The following is a 23795-nucleotide window of genomic DNA, read 5'->3' as shown; positions in this document are numbered from 1 at the left end:
AAAGGAACAGCATAGCAGCAACTTTACAAACCCAGTCTCAAAATGACCAAAACACAAAACTGACTGTGGTGGAAACAGCGACTCTGAAGACGATGGTTTGAGGACATCCCCCTAACATGTTTGTTTACAGTGATTTTACAGGCATTGTGTGATTGTATATTAATGTGTCCTCCTGGCTTTTACTGCAGAGTGTGTTTCCAGCTCAGTCTGTGTCCTTTCCCAGGGGTTGTCTAAATAAAGGGAGGAGAGGAATCTGCCAGCTTTCTGTGGTGATGCACAGAGTTAAACACTCAGCTGAATTTTCTGTACACACCCACATCAGGATCTCCACCCCCCCAGTGCAGCGGGAACAAACAGCACAAACAGGCGGTTTATTATTGTTGGAGTGGAAACACACTGAGCTTACTCAACCAGCTGGTTAGTAGCAGTTTATCTGTTCAGGTCCTTCTTACTACAAGATTTCCTCAGTGAGACAGTGAGACAACACACAGCTGAATTATATTACAGGACTCTTCTAGTTATTTATCACTGCGCCTCTTCAAAACCTGGGGACACACCACAACATCCCCAGTCAGGGACCTTTGTTTCTTCATCAATAATCATCAATACCCCCCCCAAAATTATTTTTAAAAAATGGTCAAAATTAAATCTGACTTTTATTCTCTATGGGTCAAGCTCAAAAAACACTGAATCCTACATGTCCCATAATGCATCTATTTGGGCATCCCAGCCAGAAGAGATGATCAGAGTTATTTTCTCAGACTTACTCCTCCGGGGCCACACAGGCTGTGGATGGATAACCAGGACCAGTTTAGGAATAAACCCAGACCAGCTCTCGCCCATCTTTTGGACTTCCTGCCTTTTCTTCATCTTCATCAAGTGTCATCCTCCTGAGGTTCTACTATCACCTCACATCCACTACTTCCTTGTAAACCTACACCTCCCATCCAAGCCATGGTTGTGCTCGGGCCAGAGCGGGGCCGGCCCTGTAGTGTACAGGAATAGTAGAGACAGATGGTACCACAGAGCCAAGCAGTTCATTTGCAGCCTGAGCTCTGCATACTCATTTAAGTGTGGTTTCGTGTAGCCTGTGTTTTTGTCTATATCTGCCACAGATGTGGCCGAGCTCTGCTCTCTTTCTGTAGTTAGGCATGGAGATGGAGGGTCAACCCAGATTCTTCTCTTTACTATGAATGGGGCCCTTGAGGGACTCTGCTGGTTTCACCATTAACAACAAACTTAACGTCACTGTCGGCCATTTACAAAGCAGACCTTTATCAGTTATAGAAATGAAGCAGGTGTTTGTAGATGGATTTTTTATCATGCAGAGAGACTCTGTTGCTAGAAGTGTTTAGATTTAGCATAAAATACACAGCAGTCAGTTAAAAAGTGGTGTCATGGCTCAACCTTCCTTCAATCTGGAATAATCATAAGTGTTTTCACATAAACTAATAAAAGTAAACAGCAGGTGATATTGAGTATATTTCTGGTTTTCGTCATGGCGTTCGATCCGCTGTGTATGCTCTGCAAGATGTAAATCGTAAGATATATTGTGGACACACACACACTGGGGCATTCCGGCTGACATTCATAATTGTGAGTCATTGTCTTACATTACCTGGTGTTTGATTTACTCTACAAATTGTTGCTCTTGGTTATTCTGAACAGCCCAAACTAGGTTTGATGACTTATTCCCTTTATTTTAAGTTATTTATAGTTTGAAAAATGTGTTGACTATGAGGCTATCATGATTAATGCAAACTCGTCTGCATCAAATGAACAGAACTACAGGTGCTAAATCATCAATACATTTACATTTACTCTTCTGTCAGACGCTTTTATCCAAAGCGACTTCCAGGTGAGGGAACTCTCAAAAGCTTCATTGCAGTAGGAGACCTTGGTGTAAGTACTAAGTACTACATCTACTTAATAAGTGAAGGAGAGAAAGAGCCTACCTTACTGGACATCCTCAGTATGTGCTCTTTCAGAACTGTATGTCAGACACAGTGGTGATCAGTACTGGAGCTCCACAGCAGACTGTCCTGTCCCCCTTTCGTCACCCTGGACACCTGACTTCAGGTACGACACAGACATCAGCCTCCTTCAGAAGCTCTGATGACTCTGCAGTTGTTGGAAGCATCAGGGAGGAGGACGTCAGAGTATGAGAGGGTGTCGGACAGCTTTGTAGCTCTGCAGAGAGCTCTGCAGCTCTCTACAGGAAGGACCAGAGTCGGCTCTTTTTCCTGCGGAGGCTCCAGTCCAGATGTTTTAGGAGTCTGTGGAGGCCGGAGCCATTTTCTACACTGTGGTCTGCTGGGGCAGAAGTCTGAGGAGCTGGACCCTCTGCACGGAGTCACAGAGAGGAGGATGTTGTCAGGTTCAACCACAGAAGCTCCTTCCTCCCTGTAACCATTCAGCTCTGCAGGACGTCTCCACCAGTCCTCTGCTGTTAAACTCCTGTCACCTACTGTTGACCCACATTACACTTTTCAATCAGTGACTTTTACACATTACAGTTAACTTACTTTTCATTTAATGTTCCCACCTCACACCTCACTTTTTACTTTTGCATTTGTACATTTTTCTATACTCTTACCGTAAATGTATTATTATCAGTATTAATGTGTAGTAAAGTAAGTAAAGTAAGTACTTTTCTAACTGTGTGCTGGGAAATTGTAACAAAGCAGTTTCCCTGTAAGGACCATTAAAGTTTTTTTCTGATTGTCATTGTGATTAGTTGATCTCTGTGGTCATGGTTACAATAATAAATACATGGTTAAACACAGCATTCAGAGTTGGCCCCTCCTCCATAGCTCAACAAGCGCGAGAGAGATGATAGAGGGTAAATGGACTTGCACTTATATAGCGCTTTTTTAATCTTACTGACCACTCAAAGCACTTTACAATAGTTGCCATATTCACCCATTCACTCACACATTCATACATCACACTCATACACTGATGGAACAGCCATCAGGGGCAATGTGGGGTTCAGTATCGTGCCCAAGAATACTTCGACATGCGGCCTGGAGGAGCCGGGGATCAAACCACCGACCCTCTAATTAGTGGACGAGCAGCAGTGGTTGAGTGAGGTAGAGAGTGAATGAAGAGAGGGAGCGAAGCAGTAAATCAGAGAAATAAAACATTTTTTGTGTAAATCAACAGCCAAGAGCTCAATTGTCAAAATGTAAAGTAAGTGGAAAGTAAAGCTCTCAAAGGACTAAAAAAAAAAGGCTTTGATTATTATATTATATCATTTGATGCTGTCAATTAGAAATAAAAAAGAGGCAAAGTAACAAAAAAGAACAAACATCTTTTCATTGATCTTTTTATGCATCATGTGATCTGCTGCTCCATTGTGATGTTCTTGTGTTGTCTGCAGGTGATGAGCTGGTGCTGCAGACACCACAGCAGAGATAACCTGCCATCAGTCTGATACCTTCCACCCTGGCTCATCTGGAGATCTCCGAGTAGAGTCACACAATTTCTCAGACATGGACTTGGGGCTGTCGGCCCACACTGGTACTGGTTCCTGTGCCTGGGAGCATTGGCGTGGCTGTTGGTGAGAGACCCACCTAAAGGCCCAGGATGCCAGGATGCCCATCACTCAGGACAACGCCCTCAGCATCCTTCCATTGCTGGAGGAGTGGCAGGGGGGATGTAGCACAAGATCACAGCAGGACCGCAACCTGAGTCAACACAGTTCTGGCTGCAAGGTATTTGATCTGTATTGAGTCAATAAATAAATAAATAGCTATATAAATGAATAAATACCCGGCTCCGGGTGTCTTTCAATGGGCAGACACAGATATTTGAAACCCCACAGGCAGCGAAGGACTTCATTGAGGCAAGATCCAGGCAGCTCTAGTTTAAAGAGGGAAGAAAAAACCTTATCTCTACTTCTACAAGAAATGTATGAGTCCTTTAATTCACAATGTGTTTTTCCCTCCACTTGAACAAACAACAATCTCACACCTTTTGAAGCCCAACAAAGAACCACTTGAGTGTTCTTTGTACCGCCCTATATCCCTTTTTAAATGTAGATTTTAAAATATTGTCTAAAACTCTCGCCCTTTTGTTGGAACAGTGCTCGCCCTCCATGATCTCTTCAGATCGAACAGGATTTATGAAGGGTAGACATGGCTTCTTCAATTTACTTAGGGTTTTTAATATAATATACAGTATACTCCATCGTCTCCAGTACTGGAGATTGCTTTATCGCTTGATGCTGATAAAGCCTTTGACCGGCTGGAGTGGGACTACCTGTTTTACACCCTTGATGAATTCGGTCTTTATCCAAAATTGATTTCATTGATAAAACTCCTTTAAAGTTCACCTAGGACAAATACATTACACTCCTATTTTCCACTCCACCGAGGAACCAGACAGTGAATCCCACTTTCTCCTCTCCTGTTTGTGATATCTATCGAACCATTAGCAGTTAAGCTCTAAACAGATGACAAGGTTAGGGGAATCCAACTTGTAAACCAAGAACATAAAGTGTCATTATATGCCAATGATCTTTTACTTTACATTTCTGACCCTATAACCTCCCTTCTTACTATTTTGGCAGAATTTCAGGTTATAAATTAAATATACACAAGAGCGAACTACTCACTTTCAACTCTAAAGCCAGGGAGATCTCATTTGAAACTTTTAAATTTAAGGTAAAGATAGATCACCTGACCTATTTGGGTGTCAAGGTTACACATTTAGATAAAAAGTTATTTCAGGAAAGTTTTACTCCCCTTCTTGAATGCACTTAGACAGATTTTCAGAGGTGGGATAATCTCAGTTAAAATAAATACTTAATCTAGATTCTTGTATTTTTTTCAATGCATCCCAATCTGCAGACCAAAAAAGTATTTTAATATACTAGACAAATATATTTCTGCATTTATTTTGAATAGTAAACCCCCAAGGATTCATAAAGATTTTGTGCAAAGAACAAAACAATCAGCCTTACCAAATTTCCAGTTATATTATTGGGCAGCAAATATATTAAAAAAAACTTTATTGGCTCAGTGCTCCATCTACAGAGACACCGTACTAGGTTCATATTGAATTGTCACACACTGTGGTTAAACCTCATTACTGGCTCTGCTTGGCTCAGCTCTTCCATTAGAACTGTATACTTACAAATGTAACCCTTTACAATCAATGTCAGTGGCACCGATTCATTCTAATCATATGTTGCAACCCTCTATGGTTGATTCTGCTTTCATGATCTGGTAGAATAATGGTATACATAGTTTTGAGGACCTGTATATAGATAAGATGTTCGCCTCATTTACTCAGTTGACTCAAAAATGTAATATTCCACACACCCATTTCTTCCACTATCTACAAATATGGCATTTTATGTATAGCAGATGCAAGGGCGTAGGTTTGGTCTCAACATTGGTAAGGAAGCAACAACCCTGCCACCCCTCCAAAACTTTTTAAGACTTTTTAATGCTTTCAACCAAATAGTTTATTAACATGTAAGATCTGAATTTACATTCAGAAATGTATTTATATTTAAATAAAACTATGCAGTATCAGCTCAAAGACAAAAACATTAGGAAATGATCGTGTGTTACAATAACTAACAAGTAGACATCAGAATAGGTGGACTATGGTTGTATTAAATATAAATTAGTAATTTACAATTAATCCGTAATATGGATGAATTTGTATCCTTTTAAAACCTCAACTAAAACCCTGAAGACACACCTGTTTCCTCATCAGCCTCCTCTACTTCTCTGGTCTGCTGCTGTTCCAGCAGACAAATAATTCACAATTCACAAACATGCAAACTTTTGTATTTTGGTATTTCATACTGACAAAGTTGTTATGTTGTTGAAAAAAAGTTTAAAAAAAAAAGTAAATGTGAGAATAACTTCTTGATAATAATATTTATATAAGTACATTTATTGAATGCAGGGCTTTTACTTTGAACAGAGTTTAACAGTGTAGTATTAATCGTTTTACTCTTCTGTCACTGACACCAGCAGCCTCTGTTAGGTAAAGGGTGAAATAAGACCAGATGAAAAGACCATGTCTGAGTGTGCTGAGGGCCCCGGGTCACTAAACAAACTGTGGGGAGTGTAAACAGGAAGTATCATTGTCCTTGATATCTATTTATGGAGCACAGACATGTTGTATGAAAGCATGGTGTCTGTAGTGCAGCAGGTCGGAGCCAATCACAGTGTGTCATGCATGATGGGGGTGTGGCTTCTACATTAAACATACTTCAGAACAGGACACATGTCCTCTGGTCAGGAGCTCAGTGTGATGAAATATGCTGGAAGCTGCAGTGTCTAGTGTTTGTACCTTCCAGTCCTGCCTGATCATGATGCATAAATGATGTGTACACACAAAAATCCTGCGTACACCATTTCCCGCACATAAACTGGTCTTTATAAACACAGAATGTGTCACCTCACTCGTTCCTTTGACCATCTGTACACACTGTTTTTCCAAGTGATCCAAGTTACAGTGAAGTGAAAACAAAAAATAAGCAGAGACATGTAATTTAACATAAAATAAAATAAACAACTTCATTATCATCATTACACAAAACCAGCAATTTTACAATTCAAAACAGAATAATTGTGTTTGTGCTCAACGTTTAATCTCCTTATTATTTTTTGTGAGGCATTGTGTGAACTGTTTCATTCTGCTTTAATATTACTAATCACAGTTTTAGACGCCTGCCTGGAGCCTAATTAAGACATCCCAATAAAGTTCCAATAAACAAAGTTCAGAGTAAAACAGAACTTCACATTTGGAGTGATTGTACTAAAGTAAACTGATGCTAATTGTGGGAGTGGAAATGAGGCTTGTGCACATGCGCCCACTTCTTCAATGAGGGAGATTTATAAAACTGAACCCTGTGTACACACAGCTTTTTAATTTTGACGAAAACAATGCATATCCATATTTCTGGTTTTGTGCGCACACATAGATTTAGCCATGAATCTATAGAGTTTTATGCATCTCGCCTCTGGTTGGTTGGTTTCCAGTTCCTGGATGTTTTGCTTTGGTCCAGATTCTTATATCAAAGTTCACCAGATCTGTATTTACTTTGCCTTGGTGAGCAAATCCACTAATTACAACAATTACATCAAAATGAAACTGAATCTAAAATATTTGCTGTTATTAATACAACCAGCTCCAAGATTTAAAAAAATTCTGCAAGTGTATGTTTAATTTTAAAGATGTAGATCTTCAGCTGGAACCAGTGCACCTCAGGCTGAGAGCCTCAGACCGAACAGGGAAGTCAGAACTAATACACTGCTTCTTCTGGTCTTTTCACAGAATCTGGTGACAAAAAGATCTCACCTGTATCTAATGTGTTTTGCTGGTGACTGATTGTTTTGCCTAATTTTTTTGAAGCTGACAACAGGAAGTGACCAACTCTGTGACATTGTAAAAGTTACACATGATAAAACACATGTAACTGTGTGTGCACAGCTGCATTGGTTAAAATGAAAACATAACATCTGTTCTGACCCTGCATGAGTCTAAAGATATTTAACAGTCTGAATCCTCCAGCATCACTCACAGCTCTCTCCTCCTCTTCCTCCTCCTGCAGCATGCGGATCCAGACTCGGGTCAGAATGGGGAGCGGGACAGTGTGTGCAGCAGTAGCAGTGTTAACAGCGGTACCGTGGAGGACATGTCCCTGTGTCTCGCTGCCATCCAGAAGTTGGTGGAGTACATTAAGTTCAACTTCATGGAGGGCGACGCAGCTCCGTCAGCCAGCCCGTCCTCCTGCAGGGAGGGGGTGGACGTGGAGGTTCACGCTGTTTTCCTTAGTAAAGACGAAGGGGACACGTCAGAGTTCGGCCTCAGCTTCGGGAACATCCCTATCTTTGGGGACCCTGACGGGAAAAAGAAGGGGGGCCCGAGGAGGAGGCGGGACCAGGGCCCCATCATGGACGTGGGCTGCATCTGGGTGACGGAGGTGAGGAAGAGGAGCCCAGCAGCTCGCTGCGGGGGGATCAAACTGAGGGACGAGCTGCTGTCACTGAACGGACAGCTGATGGTGGGAGTGGACGTCAGTGGAGCCAGGTAAGACCACAGTGATGAACTATGTTATTTACTGCAACTGCACATGACACAAGCTTTTGGAGCTTAAAGTCTGAATTTGTCTGAGTTTGAATTTACTTTATTCTGATCAGTGAAATTAAGGAAAGGAAAGAAACAACGCGACAGGTTTGAAAAATCCAGTAAATTAAACACCTGACAAATAGTTATTAGTTATTAGTATATGGCAGCAACAATCTTGTAAATCCAGTAAAACAGTCCTGCTCAGTCATTGACAACATCACCTCTATAATAGAACAATGACCAAATAAAACCTGGGACCGGTTTCACAAAGATAGACTTTGACTGTGGCTTAGATATAACAAATGGTCAGACTTTAGATTCTATTAGATAGACTCTAAATTCATCCATTGCACATAGCAGTTAGTTCTTGACTATCTTTAAGGGATAGTTCGGGCTATTTGACGTGGGCTTGTGTGAGAAACTCCTGAATATTCGTGACATTACCCGCAGTAGATTGTGTTCAGGCCGCTCCCGGTTAGGAGCGCTGACCGGAAGCACCCGGCGGAGTGGCATAGCTATTTGTTAAATACGTGTTAAATGTACGCTTTACTCTCAGCGGCGTATCTTCCCTTTCCATATTCCTTCGCACGAGCGCACGTACACGTTGTGTGCACTGTATTACGCCGCTGTCTGATTCACTCAGCTGACCTGCGGGGTGCTACAGTGCGCTCCTTAGGTGCGCTTGTGCGTAGGAATACGGTAGTTCAGCGATTGAAAAATGTAGTGCCAAAGGAAAGTGCTGTTTTCACGGGAAGATAAACCGCGAAAAAAAAAAATTCTACATGAAGCTACATGTAAACAGATATTGGATTGTTTCAGTGGGCGAACAGCAACACATAGCTCTGCCACTCTGCTCCTCACAGGGAGCGCGCTGCCCAGGCTCTACTGTGGTTAATGTAATGACTATTCATGAGTACCTCACACAACCCCACGTCAAATAACCTGAGCTATCCCTTCAAGCCAGGCTGTGGTAAATTAATTCTGGGTTAGTTTAAACATATTCAAAATTCAAAAAAAAAAAAAAAAAATGGCCGACTGAGGAACTGCATCCAACCTCTGAGCTCCATTTACCTCAGCAGAAAATTACAGTGTCTGACAAGGGCAAACGCCCCACAGCGGCCCAGAACACGTCCAAAAGGAGAAACACGCTGCAAATTCGTAAACGATGCAGATTCAAAAACACATAGGAAAAACAAATAGCCTACAACAACAGGGCAAATGAAATGAAAATGAAAAAACGCACGGCAGGAAGCCAAAACAAAGACATTAACAGCAAACACGCTGCAACAACAAAAACAACACAAACCCCCAAAACAGATGCAACAGCTAACAGTTCTGCATATTCAGACAACACAACAGAAGAGATGAGGTAAACTGATTGAATTTCTCCTGTTTGGGTCTGATAGTTTCCCACAGGTCTGTTCTGATCGGGTCAGAGACGGCACTTAACAACAGGCCTTCAGACCAAAGCCTTTCTGTTTGTTGTCATACACCGTATATGTACGGTGAAACTCTTTGTCTTCAAAACATCCTCTGTCCTCATGTGGACACTGTAAATATGACCTGCTCACCTGTCTCATGTTGTAACCACCAACACCGAGAAGAGCGTCGGACCAGGCGGCAGCTGCTGGAGGTGGATTAAGAATCAGGGTTTTTGGGAAATGTCACAGATAAATGAATGCAGCTCTTAATCACTGAGGGGTTGTTGTGGGTTAGTTAAATTGATAGTTATGACTCCAGTGGTTACCATAACAGAGGTTAGACTTCATCCCCAACCCTTACACACTTCTGAATGAGTTCACAGTGTTTGACACAGAGTCTTGGCAACTGGTAGGTTTGGTCTCAACAACAACCCCTCCAAAACAAAGAGGACTTTTTAATGCTGTTAAACGAACGGTTTAATAACTTATGATCTATATTTACATTTAAATAACTACACACAGTAACAGACTGTAGATGAAAAGAAAGTTAACTTCAGGAAATGACTTGTGAACGGAATGAAAAGAGAGAGAAAACGTTCATTACTGGGGGAACAAGTCAGACCGGGCTTGTGTTCCCCCGATGAATGTGTGACTGTTTAATGAAGATCTGTAAATATTAATGTAATGTCTTTATATAACTTATACTAGACATTTTTGAACCTGATTAGAGTTAGGCTGTTGCCAAAATTATTTATTAATTTACAGTTCACTCATCAGTATTTTAAGTGTCTTTGATTATGGTTTTCTTTTAGACTGAATAGTTTGTGGAGAGCAGATCCTGAAGTGCTTGTAAGCAATAAAAAAAGTCAGAAATTGGCATCAGAGCTGTCTGAGTCTCCTCGTTAGAGTCAACCAGTCAACTGTCAGTTAGTTCATCACCAACTTCAACACAACGGAGAGACTGGACCCTGTTGCACAGATACATCTGCTGTTCAAACGACGTGGGAAATTGACAGCTGTGTTCGTCTGAAACTAGCAAAGACACTTGTGTTGCGCTTTGTGTGACTTTGTGCCAGGTGTGGGATAGAAGTCCTTTGTGTCTAAAGAAAATACAGCCTCTCTCATCAAGGTTATAGATGATGCACTCAGGGACTGATCTCCATCCTGTGTGATTTGCTCCACTCATCGAGATGGAAATGTGAGGAAGTGTTGACCCGTGGACATGGACTGTATTTCTCTTTATGATATTTGAACATGTATGTAATGACATCATTATCCTTTCAATGCTTGTTCACAGTTACCTGGCCGACCAGTGCTGGAATGGAGGCTGTATCTACCTGATCATGCTGCGGCGAGTCAAGCGAAAGGCTCCCCTCCCTCCCTGTGATGTAAACGGCGGCGTCCCTTTCAGCAGTGAGGGCTGTGAGGAGCAGCAGCAGGGCGGAGCCTCTTCTGACCCCTCTGACCGATCAGAAAACTGCAAACGCACACGCAAGTTTGGTGTGATATCACGGTCGTCCTTTAACCGGGACACCAGGGACAGTACTGACTCTGAGCTCCAGAGCTGCTACAATGGCTACAGCTCCTCTGGTCCCACTGAGACTGAGGTTAGTCCAGGGGAGGACCCAGGCTACATCCTGTCCTCACATACACCCACAGAGGAAAGTCCAGACACCTTTCTCCAGGCGAGGACAGTCCCCCAGCGTCTGCACAGTGCAGGCACCCTGCTGGCAAGGTGTCACAGTCAGCTGTTAGACAGCAAGATGGATTCTTTCAGCAGTGAACCTTTGAGCCAGGTAAGACACACGTTGACGGACAGGGATCTGATTTACTCTACATCGGTACACGCTACTTACAGCACACATCGTGAGGGGCCCTACTTAAAGGGGTTTTAGGGCAGCAGCAGTGCACTCTATAGAGTCTTTAGTGGGTTTATAGTTGTCATTGCAAAATGTGACAATATGAGGGCCCACAGGGGCCCCCTTTTCCCCTTTGGGGCCCCAACCATTTCCCTGGTTAGCCTCTCCTAGCGATGCGCCTCTGGTCCTTTAGAGAGGAAAAAAATTCTTTATCAAGGGAAAAACTGAGGAAACCTCAGGAAGAGCAGCAGAAGAGGAGTCCCTCCTCCAGGAGAGACGGACAGGAAGTAGATCTGTGTAGATGGACAGTGCTCAGATTCACAGTGTCGACAATCAGCACAACAATATTACAGATTGACTGTAAACATGAAGGACATGGCCACACAACCTCCTCTCCTCTCTGATCATGGACTACCAATTATCTAAGGTTCAGATCTCAATAACTATAACTCTTGCTACATGTTTTCATTTCCAGAACAACTGCCTTGTTTGTCTTCCATCCCTTCATCCTCCTTCACACATACACACACACACACACACACACACACACACACACACACACACAGATCAGTCTTAATGCCGACCTCCGGAGAGAAGCTCATCTTGATAGCCACAGCAGGGTTCACGGACACTATTCCACAACCAATTCAGACCTGGGGAAAGGGGGACTAGAATTCAACCCCTCACCTCAAAACAATAGACGCCCTTGTGACATCAACTAACCATGCCCCTTTGATGCCAACAGATCACCTTATAACGGGTTCGCTCTAGCTGACCATGCCCCTCTGACAGCCCCCGCTCCCTCTGACAAAAAGGTCCCACCTTCACACAGTCTCAGACTGCTGGAGCACTGGTCAGGGTCTCCTCTCTGGGACTGAATCCAGATCCTCCTGCCTGTCAGACAGCGGAGCTAATATCTGCATCTGCTCTTTGAGGGGATATAAATAACTCAAACAAGATGACAGGATGAAACCGCTGAAAATATTCTACATGAAGCTACATTTAAAAGGATATTGGATCGTTTCGGTGGGCGTTTTTAAAAGTCTCTAAAACACCTTTTTCTTCATGTCCCCATGCACAGCAACACATAGATCTGCCACAACCCCAAAACCAAACAACCTGAACTATCCCTTTAAGAACTGGAAACCAGAAGACATTGCCCCTAATACAAATAGAAAATGCCCATGGGGGGGACGTGACCCAGTGAACTGCCCTTACAGAAAAACCACATGAATTTCACATGTGGGCACATGTGCATGTGATTTTTGCACAGGTGAAATTTAACATGAGAAACATCTTAAAATCACATGTGAAATGTGTGGAACACATGTGATTGCACATGCGAAACATGTAGTTTTGGAACATTTCCATGGTGTTGGTATAAATTCCCATGTGAAGCCATACTTAACATGAAACTTAGATCTACATGTGAAATCACAACATAACATGGGACTTTTCACCTCACACGTTACATTATCTTTTTCCCATGTAAAATTGGGATTCATATATAAAGCTAAAATCAGGTTTTTGTACCACGTGAATTTTAAGATAAACATGTGGATTCCATATGTGAAACTTAGGTTCAGGGTGTTTTGCTTCATGTCACTATCACTTTCACATACAAAGTTTGTATTGACATGTTAAGTTAAAAACATGTCATTTTCACATGTGAATTTTAACGAACATGTGTGGAAAAACAAATGTGAAATGTGGATTCAGATGTGAAATATTGAATTTCACATGTGGGTTTTTCATCAGGCCTCAGCTCTGCACATTTGCTGCAGTTCTGCAGTTGCCCGCTGGGATGACTTACCGGCATGTTAACACTCTCCTGACACACACACATTAGTGGACATGACTGCTGTATATTAGTTTTGGTCATGCGGTGTGGAGGCTGCAGGACGTGCAGTACAGTACAGCTCAGTGGATGGTGAGGATGTAAATGACCTAAACAACCTGTTTGAGTAGACGACAGATCAGCGTACAGATGTTTGAGAGGATCAACAGGATCGCCGCCCTGGAACAACTGGTGTTTAACATGTGGGTTAGCGGATTGAGAAAGACAGCTGGTGTATCATCCCAGCACATCAGCAGGATGGTAAATGTCTGCGGCTGACGTGGAGACGACCTCTGTTATCCTGCTACGTCTACTAGTCCTCAAAATGGCTGAAGCTGTGAGCAGTGGGGTCAGAGGTCAAACAAGACAGAGGGCTATATTTTAAACTGCCAGCTCAACATGGCTGGTCCTGGTGCATTGACTCTTAGAGCATCTCTATCCACACCTGCTGTTTTGGTTCATGCATGTGCAGCAGTGCAAAGTCCAAAAGGGCTGGATTAGGAGAAATCCTGAACAACCTCTGAGCTTCAGCACATTCAATGTGAAATGAAATAAAAGAAGATACATTAAAGAGCCAAAGCCTCAGCCATAATTTCAGAGAGGGAGTCTCAGCCACGTGTCAGTTTGTTTGTGCATGAACTAATGTTGAAACAAAATTGCCTGAGAAACACTGATCAAAGCCTCTTGAATAACACAGTGACATAAAAAAAGCATCCAAGGATCAGACTCGTAAACTATTCTTAGTTTCCCAAACGTCTGTTTTTTGATTTGTTTTTCACAGCTTCAAGCCATTCTGTGTGATGTATTGTTTCATGTATGTGTGTGTGTGTGCGTGCGTGCGTGCATGTGTGTGTGTGCGTGTGTGCACGCACGCGCGCGTGTGTGTGTGTGCGGGCGTGTGTGCATGCTCTCTTGCAGTTCAGAGAGGGCAGCCACATCTGGAAGATGCACATGGTGAAGGGTGAGGAGGGCCTGGGCATCCAGATAACAGGGGGGCGGGGCTCCAAGCGCTCACCTCATGGCATCATCATAGCTCATATAGAGGAGGGGGGCGCCATTCACAGGTACAGTTGGTCATTATAAAGTCCTGATATAAACATCCACCTGCTGTGTTCACTACAGCTACATGTTTGTAACTGACAGAAGCAGCTGTCACACTACACTGACTCTATCAACTGTATCAACTGTATCTACTTTAAGTTCTTACTATGATATGAGAAGAAATGCCGGTAAATTCACTTATAGTGACATCCATAAATGATACTCAACAAGGTGGAATGTAAACAATATTAAAAAAACGCTAGAAATAATTTCTAATTATTAAGGTCAGACTAAGGATATATTGCAAATAAGTGCATTTCATTAAGTTTCTTACTTAGTATTTTTCTCTTTTGTCTGATGATGAACAAACTGTTCATGTGCTGCAGAAAAGAAAACAGTTAATGTTGTAATGTAATGAAAGAAAAGAGAAGTAGTTGATGTTGATTTTTAAGTAAATATTAAACAGTGTGTGGATCATTGTTCTAATCAAAGACATCAGAGGTTTAGTTTTTATTTCCAGTTGTGGACTCAGAGTCTCCTCATGTTGTTCTGAGCTGCGGTGATGAAGAAGAGAGTAAAAGCTTCATCACTGTCGGATTAACGAATCTCTGTTCAGTTCAAATGAAGCTGAAATAGTTATTATGTATCATTTAGCGTGATAAACTCTATGTGCGTTTATTAGTTAAACTCTGTTTTAAAACCAGAGGGGAAACATGCAAAGACTCAAACAGCAAAACGATTCCACCAGTTTATATAGATGTCCGTTGCTCTTTATTATTTATCACTTTATTGTGTGAGAATTTAAGAAAAAAAATCTGGTGTTTTGTCTAAGTAGATATTGCCAGTGGTGGAGGACAGTTCAGATTTAGTTTCTGAGTGTGTGTATGGTACAGTGTGTGTAAGTGTGTCTGTCTGAATGTGTGTGTTTCAGGGACGGTCGTCTTCATGCTGGTGACGAGCTGCTGATGATCAATGGTCAGTCTCTGGTGGGCCTCACCCACCAGGACGCTGTCGCCATCCTCCGCTCCACCAGCGGCCTGGTCCAGCTGGTGGTGGCCAGCAGGGTGAGTGCACACACACAGACACACACACACACAGACACACACACACACACACACACACACACACACACACACACACAGACACACACACACACACACACACACACACACACACAAACACACACACACACACACTAGGTTAACTTCCTGTCTGTCCCAACAGGAGGAGTCAGATGTGGGTTTCGAGCGCTTCCCATCCAACAGTCTGCCGGACCTGGTCAGCACCTGCGGCTCCTCGTCCCCCTCCCCTCGTCCCCTCTCTCATGCCACCCTCCCTCGCTCGGCCCAGACGTCCAACAGCAGCACCAGTCTGCACAACCCCTTGCTGGTACACACAGCTGAGATGTAGTAGCATGTTTATGTATCTGCTTGTTAGTGCGTGCGTGTGTGCGTGCCTGCGTGCGTGCGTGCGTGCGTGCGCATGCGTGTGTGTGTGTGTGTGCGCGTGCGTGCATGCGTGCGTCCATGTAATCAGACAAAACCGCAGGTATGCCAGAAATCAATTCTTCTTCTCTGCTCTAAAACAGTGGCCTAAACAGGAAGTTGTGCTGTACAGCCACTGGCAGCTGTTTAAGAGCAGTGAAGAAGAACTGATTTCTGGTAAATGGTGTGAGATTAGCTGTTAGCAAAATGATAACCCTGGAGAGTCCCACCAGCAACAAGGCAACATGTACAGCATGGAAGGCTTTAAGTTGGAGGGGTGGCTCATGTGTAGGAAGTGTTATTTTAATTCATTTTTGGCTGGACCGCAACAGCGCTGCAATATAATCTGAAATGTCACTGACTGACTGACTGACTGACTGACTGACTGACTGATCATATTTCCACCAGTGGTCAGCAGAGTGCCTCGTCACTGAGTCTGGATCAAACGGGCTCTATTAGTGGGGTGTTTACAGCTGCTGTTGCCAACTTAGCTCATTGTCTCTTTTTTAAACCACACTGGGTGTAAACATGGTTCATGACTGGACTGTGTATGGATGCCGACCGGGGGCTCAGGGCTACACCTCTTGTTACGTGCAGTCTACCGAGCCGTTTCCTGGCTACATGTACCATTATTACTAAAGGAGGCAGAGGAACGTGTGCCTTTTGGGCTTAGTTCTTCCTGTGGTGGCCCAGGTTTGAGTCCAGCCTGTGGCCCTTTGCTGCATGTCATCCTCTCTCTCTCTCTCTCTGACTGTAATGAAGGCAAAAGCCTGAAAAAGTCACTTAAAAAAAGAAAAAGATATTCTGTCTTTCTCTCTGAGTGATCATTTTACAGTAAATACAGCTGAAATCACAGCTCAGTTTTCAATGTATGTGTTTGGTGATTTTGTCAGATGACATCTCAGTTATAAAATCAGGATTTGACCGAAGGCGGCCCAGACATATTCTAGATTTTACCTAGTCTTGTTTTATGATTGACAGTCAGATTAGATAATAAAAGAAAGACTCTGTAGCCTTCATGTATCTGTTCATGTTTTACAAAGGGTTTAAGCAATCATATCACATTCATACAGCGTCAGCAGTTAAAGGTTTTTTTTTAATGCAGTGGTATCGGATCAGTCCTCAGTATTGGCCGATACACGAGTTCAGGTATCAGAACGTCTCTAGTTAAAACGATAGTTGGATTATTTGCTGTGGGCCGGTCTGGGTCGGAGCAGCAGCAGGAGCCCCGGTACAGAAGCTGACTGCTGAGCTGCTGTGGACGTGCTCAGCTGAGAAACCTGTTTCAGCCATTGAGAAACACCCACAGAACAAAAAAAACTATATCAGTTCAAGTGTTTGTTTTGTTTTGAATATCTTCACCACTTTGCGTCAAACAACCTTTTACTTTGGCTCTACATTTCCTCACGTGTTGAACTATATTAGTGTAGTATTCCTACACGTAAGCACACCTACAGTGCACGCTGTATTACACCACAGATCAGCTGTTTGAGTTGTAGTTCCCGCGTGTTGTGGAAGAGACGACAAATAAAAAAAATAAAAATGAGTCCAAAGCTGTTTTGGAAGAGATGAACGGAAAGTGTTTCTTTTTTTTTTTTTCACCCTGCAGTTGACGAACCTGGACAAACTAGAAGAACAGAGTCAGACGGAGGCACCCAAAGGATCCTCTGGCAACCCTCCGCCCACGAAGCTCTGCAGCCGGTCCCAAGGTCGGTGCTTCTCAGAGACAGGTGGAAACAGCACATCTATTCCTGACTGGCAACCTTTACACATTATATTATTACACTAGATGAGGGAGATTCAGGACTCTCAGTGAATCAGAGGTGACATGGGGCTCTACCTCTGTAGTGGTGCCCGGGTCAGTACAAGCAGAGCTCCCACACTGTTCTTCCTCCTCGCTCATCAAACTGTCCTGCTCATCTCTGTCCTCAGCTATAATAATGTTGGACAAGGTCCTAATGCTTGGAGATTTTAATATTCACATTGATGACCCCACATGTAATGCTCCCTCTGCCTTTCTTAACCTCACTGACTCCCACAATTTTAAGCGACACGTATCAGGCTCTACACGCACACAGGACCTTGTTTTTACTCATGGCATTGATATTGAAATGTTGTTCTATGTGTCCAAAAAAATCCACAACCATGGATTAATGTTTTAGACAAAAATGCAGAAGGACTGAGCGCTTGTGGAAAGCCACAAAACTTAAAGTTGACAGGCTACATCCTAGAGGACTCTTGCACTTTCAGTGACCTAGTGAAATCTGAGAGAGCTGCTTACTTTTCAAATCATATATCCTCCAATAAGAGAAATCCGAAAGTTCTGTTTGACACCATAAACCACATCGTCCCTCCCAGCACCCTGAACTTGCCGATCTTCTCAAACAGTGACTGAAACACCTTTCTTAAATGTTTTATAGAGAAGGTGGTAAATGTTAATAATGTCAAATTTTACACCCTTTTCCACTGAACTTCTTTTTTTTTTTTTATCAGGATATGTCCACAGTTATTTAAACATGCCATTGTTCAATCTTTGTTAAAGAAATCAAACCTGGATCCCTCCTCGCCAGAAAATGACCGGCCTATTTCCAAACTGCATTGGTGGTTGAAAAGCAACTTATCCAGCTACTGGAATTGCACAGGCTGTTCAACCTGCTCAACCTCCAATCAGCAATCAAGCAGAAGCTCGTGACCTGTCCTCCTCCTCTCAACCCAATTTTGGCATTATTTTTGACCAGTCCACGAGTTTGAATTCACACATTACAACACTAACTAGGTCATGTTTTTCCCACTCAAGAAATATTGGCAAACTCAGACCTGTGCTGTTATAAAATGAAATGGAGATGTTAATACATGCTTTTATCTCCTCGCATTTAGATTATTGTAATTCCCTTTCTACCTATGGGTCCACATCTTCCCTACAGCGCCTGCAAACTGTCCAGAATGCTGCTGCCAGGCTTTTAACAAAATCACACAGAACCTAACCTCTCTGCACCGGCTTCCCATTCATTTTCAAATCCATTTTTAAATTTTAGTGATCACTTTAAGCAAGCATACCACGCTCACGCTTTAAAACCCGGGGTGACTGTACCTTCCAGTCAACAGCTCCCAAGCTCTGGTGTAGTCTCCCACCAAATCTGAGATCCCTGGACTCTGTGGACTCTTTTAAAAAGCAACTAAACAGGCTTTTAGGTAACACGTGGTATTTTATGCTTTTAACCAATGTCCTACATGTGTTTCTCTTGTTTATTTTATCTGGCATTCTGTTTTGTTTTTTATTTAATGTAATTGTATTCTGTCATTTGTTTTTATTAAATTTGATTGTGAAGCACTTTGTGACTAGCATCTGGGAAAAGTGCTTTACAAATAAACCTGGCTTGCTTGCTGGATCAGGGGGGAGCAGCCGTCTGGAGTCAGTGGGTGAGGATGACGAGCTGTTTGTGGAGAACGGAGTGAGCGGTGAGGCGGCGGAGAAGCCTCCGCCGGGCCGACGTAAACACTCTCTACCTCAACAACTAGATACTGCTGGAGTGAGGCAGGTCAGTAAACGCCTCAATTAATGCTGCGTTGTTACTTTTTGTCCTGACCCACCTGAACCTGATATTTTCTAGTATAAATTGACCTGAACCTGCAGACACAGAGGTCAGAGGTCAACCTGCACATCCCCACTAGTCAGTTATAACTGGGTATACTGCTTCTTTATGAAGGAGATGTCAAGATACCAGGAATCATCATAGGCTCTGTTACAAGTTTCTTTTTAGCAAAGTTGGCATTTCATGTGTCAGCTAATATTTATTATAGTAACTGCCTGATGGAAAATCATACGTACACACAAGAATTAAAAACAAAGTTAGATAAATGATGTGAACAGATAAAACAACCATAATGGTTACAGTTAAAAAGTCCAGCATGTGTGTGTACACGATATGCACATAGACGTACATGCAGATGTGCATGCCTGTGTGTTAGGAGTCACACGTGTGCACACACGAGTGCATGGCTGAGTTGTACAAATCACACACAGATGCATATACATACACACAAATAACCACAACAGCATATGTACTTATGTATCATCCTCCACACATACACACACACACACACACACACACACACACACAAAGATAGAAGCAGCAGATCAAAGCTTGGTCACTCTGACCTGACTGTCATGACAACAGTGCTGAGGAGAGCTGCTCTAATTGCTGTGTTGATGAGAGGTTAATCAAACATTCAGAGTCACAGCTTGGGTGACGTCTCTACAACAAACCCCACAGAGCTGAGTTCAGTCAGTTTGGTGATTTTCCATCAGAATCTACAACACAACAAGAGATCACAGATATTACCTTCAGTATATGGGAGTTATGCAGATGTTCCATTAGAATAAATGAGAATTCATCACAATATAAACAACAATGATGTTTTTATAAGTTACATGTGACAGTTTCCTGCTTTTTATATTCATCTCCCTTTTAGGAATATCAGATCATTAAGAAATCAGCCCGCTCCCTGAGCACCATTCAAGTGGAGTCTCCATGGCGACTGGCACAGCCATCTATTATCTCCAGTATAGTGCTGATGAAAGGCCAGGGCAAGGTGAGTGCAGTCCTTTGACATGTGAGCATGTATTAAGCCCAGACTGTGCTCTGAGTCCGATGTGTGTGTGTGTGTGTGCGTGTGTGTGTGTGAGTTCAATCACAGTTTGATTTGAATGTGTGTTTGAGTTTTCCATCACATATTTATCTAATACAGCAGTTGAGCTTCTGCTAAAACAAGGTTCAGATTTTCAAATACACACTCAGTGAAACATGTACAAAACTCTTGATAAGAATCATTTTTAAGATTCATTAGATCGTGGACATTAGAGTGGGACAGGAAGTATGAGGAGAGAGAGAGAGAGAGGAAGGAAAAAGATAACCGAGAATATGTTCTCCTGATACCGTCTTAGTATCTTATTTAAAGAAGTGGCAAATTCAACAAATTCCAACCTTAATAACAAGCCTAAACATGAAAATCTTTATTGATTATGTTAAATACAATTCATGATTAAGTAGGCAAATAAAATATGGAAAAGTCGAGAGCCCTACTTATCTGTAATATATTTATAATCCATTTCTATATCTGGTAGGTCTAGTACTTTATAGTGGGATTAACACACTTGAATTCTAATGTCTAATGTGTCTTAAATTTATTATATATCTTATATATAATATTCCAGTGAGATTTCTCTGTCATCAATATTGTATTTATACCTTGTGATTTTCAAAGTAAAAGTAAAAACATCACACTAAACCAAAAACATGAAAAAGCTGAGGTGTGTATAAAAGTTAAGTACAAACTATAAGTTTGTAGTTTAAGTTGTCAAACATGGTCACCATGGAAAACATAATAATAGAGATAACGAGATATTAATGAATTAATCATTAATTATTCTGTTATCTTGAGATAAATATTCTGTTATCTAGAGAGAACAAAACTCTGTTATCCTGTTATTAGATAACAGGATAAAAAAATATAAGTAGTATGGCCTTTCTCAGCTTCCATACGTGTGTCTGCTGGGCCCCTCTGACATGAGGTCTGCCTCCACAGGGTCTAGGATTCAGTATTGTTGGTGGGCAGGACTCAGCTCGCGGTCAGATGGGGATTTTTGTCAAAACCATTTTCCCTCACGGAGCTGCAGCAGCTGATGGACGACTAAAAGAGGGTAACTACATGTTTTGACTCTGCGTCACTGAGCCGAGAGAGTTCAGGTTGTAAAACAGTCGCGTACACTCACACTGAAGATCCACCTCAGTCTGACTGTGTGTCTCCCCCTGCAGGAGACGAGGTTCTGGAGGTGAATGGAGAGTCTCTCCAAGGACTTACACACCAGCAGGCCATCCAGACCTTCAAGGTGGTCTGCACGTTTACTGGATTCTGACTGACAGTGTTATTAAAGACACCTAAATCCTGTTCCTGCTACGTCATGTACAACTTCAACTGTGTGACACTCACTTTTATTTCTCCCACAGCAACTGAAGAAAGGTGTGGTGACGCTGACCATTCGGACTCGCCTTCGTAGTCCAAGCCTGACACCCTGTCCCACCCCCACCCTCCTCAGTCGCTCCAGCTCACCCAACTCCAATACCAGTGGGGGAACTCCTGTCCCCTCTGGGTTTGAAGAGGCTGATGGCCGCAGGGGCCCCGGTCCTGGTCCTAAAGACTGCATCATCATGGAGGTCACTCTTAATAAAGGTGAGCTGACTTGATACAGAAAACCCTTCGTTGGAGCTGCAGGACCTAAACCAAAAAACACAGAAAACACCCAGATCTGAAATATACTGATGTGGACAGAGTGTCCTCATACTTTTATGTAGTGTATCCTCACCTGCTTTTGTTGCCTCATAAATCACATCTTCTGTGCCACTTGTCATACAGTACTTTACGTCTGCAGTGATAATAACCTCGTTTTCAAAGACTCTGACAGTGAATGTTGACTTTTCCAGAGCCTGGTGTTGGTCTGGGGATTGGGGTCTGCTGTCTGACCCTGGAGAACTCTGCTCCTGGTATCTACATCCACAGCTTGGCTCTGGGATCTGTGGCCAAGATGGACGGCAGGCTCAGGTGAAAACCTCAGGGTTATCTTTGACCTGGAAACTAATGGGCGCTAGTGAAATTAATACGTAGCCTCACTGATGCAAACAGTGTTGTGCTGACATCTGTTCGTCTCCTTGCAGTCGTGGAGACCAGATCCTGGAGGTGGACTCGGTCAGTCTTCGTCATGCTGCTCTCAGCGAGGCCTACGCCATCCTCAGTGAATGTGGACCTGGACCAGTCAGTCTCATTATAAGCAGGCACCCTAACCCCAAGGTAAGAAGACATCTGTTTGTTTTCTACAGACTGATCCATTCTCTTTGAACATATGTAACATACTGTATATCTAGTTCTGATGTAAATCTCCTCTTTAATCTTGAGTCATCTTTATCCTGGTTTATATTCAGTGCGCCATTGAACAATTATTTATTAACCAGTATTTGGAGCTGATATATTTGCAGTAAAAATTAGAAGTTTGCCTCAAAATTTACAGTAACACAGATTCCAAGACAAAACTTTCTTTAAAAGCCTTTAAACATAAAGTAGGTTTAATGAAATGGTAAACAGAACTTTTCTGTAGAGGATTTTAAATGCCACATTCAGATCAAATCACAACAGCGAAAGGTACATGATGAGATCTGTAGCATTTCACTGATGTCCAGCAGAGGGCAGCAGAGACCTGACAATACTAAATACAAAGCAGCGTCATTAGTTTTCATGAGGAGATACAGGGGTGCTTTTTCTTTTTGGCTGATCTGCAACAGCGGGGCAGGCCTATGATCTGGAATGTCCCTGACTGACTGACCGACTGACTGACCGACTGACTGACTGACTGACTGATTATATTTCCACCGCTAGCCAGCCGAGTGCCTCATCACTGAGTTGGAGTTTCTAGTGCAAACAGGTTCTATTAGTGGGTGTTTACATCCTACTGAGTCACACCAATGATAAATCTGCTGTATCTCCATGTGTTTCCTCAGGTGTCAGAGCAGGAGATGGATCACATCATAGCTCGATCCACACACAGGGAAAAAATGAACAGGAACAGACACTCATCTCACTCCCAAGGTCTGAAATATTTACCTATGTTTTCATTTGCCTGTCCTCTTGTTTTACAGGTTAACTTTACTGTTAAAGGCTCAGATGCCAAATTAAAATGTTTTTATATGCTCTGTGTGTCTGGCCTCTCTGGGTCTAACTGCCGTGGTTGTAATGTGCAGGTCTGACCTGTAAGAGCCCCAACCCATCGATCAAGGAGCAGCAGGGAGATGGCTCCCCTGCTCTCAGCTGGACCATGAAGAGATTCCTGGAGCCTGCCAGTAGAGTAAGACTTCATTCACATTCATGATCATTGTTGAGTTCATACAGACACATTGCTGAGTTTTAGTTAATTATTCTGTAACTGTAACTGTATCTGTATTAATCTGCTGTTCAGTCCATATCTGTTCTAAAAACACTCTAAAATCTCTTGTTTTCTTATTTTAGT

At 42.6% G+C, this 23795-nt stretch overlaps 1 protein-coding gene across 3 annotated transcripts in view; it reads left to right on the top strand.

Moving 5' to 3' along the window:
- The window catches only part of pdzd2 (PDZ domain containing 2), a 68488-nt gene that overhangs the window by 18121 nt on the left and 26572 nt on the right, over positions 1-23795 (top strand). For all 3 annotated transcript variants that reach the window (XM_056376925.1, XM_056376927.1, XM_056376924.1), the window contains exons 2-17: positions 3383-3716; positions 7580-8058; positions 10816-11314; positions 14133-14278; positions 15187-15319; positions 15480-15644; positions 17349-17448; positions 19133-19278; positions 20213-20332; positions 21326-21440; positions 21556-21629; positions 21748-21970; positions 22222-22339; positions 22453-22585; positions 23290-23377; positions 23530-23633. In XM_056376925.1, the coding sequence (XP_056232900.1) occupies positions 3597-3716; positions 7580-8058; positions 10816-11314; positions 14133-14278; positions 15187-15319; positions 15480-15644; positions 17349-17448; positions 19133-19278; positions 20213-20332; positions 21326-21440; positions 21556-21629; positions 21748-21970; positions 22222-22339; positions 22453-22585; positions 23290-23377; positions 23530-23633 (2763 nt within the window). In that variant the 5' untranslated portion in view covers positions 3383-3596. The remainder of the gene's footprint in view (positions 1-3382; positions 3717-7579; positions 8059-10815; positions 11315-14132; positions 14279-15186; positions 15320-15479; positions 15645-17348; positions 17449-19132; positions 19279-20212; positions 20333-21325; positions 21441-21555; positions 21630-21747; positions 21971-22221; positions 22340-22452; positions 22586-23289; positions 23378-23529; positions 23634-23795) is intronic.

The sequence above is a fragment of the Seriola aureovittata genome, chromosome 5 (assembly GCF_021018895.1).
Source record: "Seriola aureovittata isolate HTS-2021-v1 ecotype China chromosome 5, ASM2101889v1, whole genome shotgun sequence".
NCBI lineage: Eukaryota > Metazoa > Chordata > Actinopteri > Carangiformes > Carangidae > Seriola > Seriola aureovittata.
This window is presented reverse-complemented; position numbering and strand designations above follow the sequence as displayed.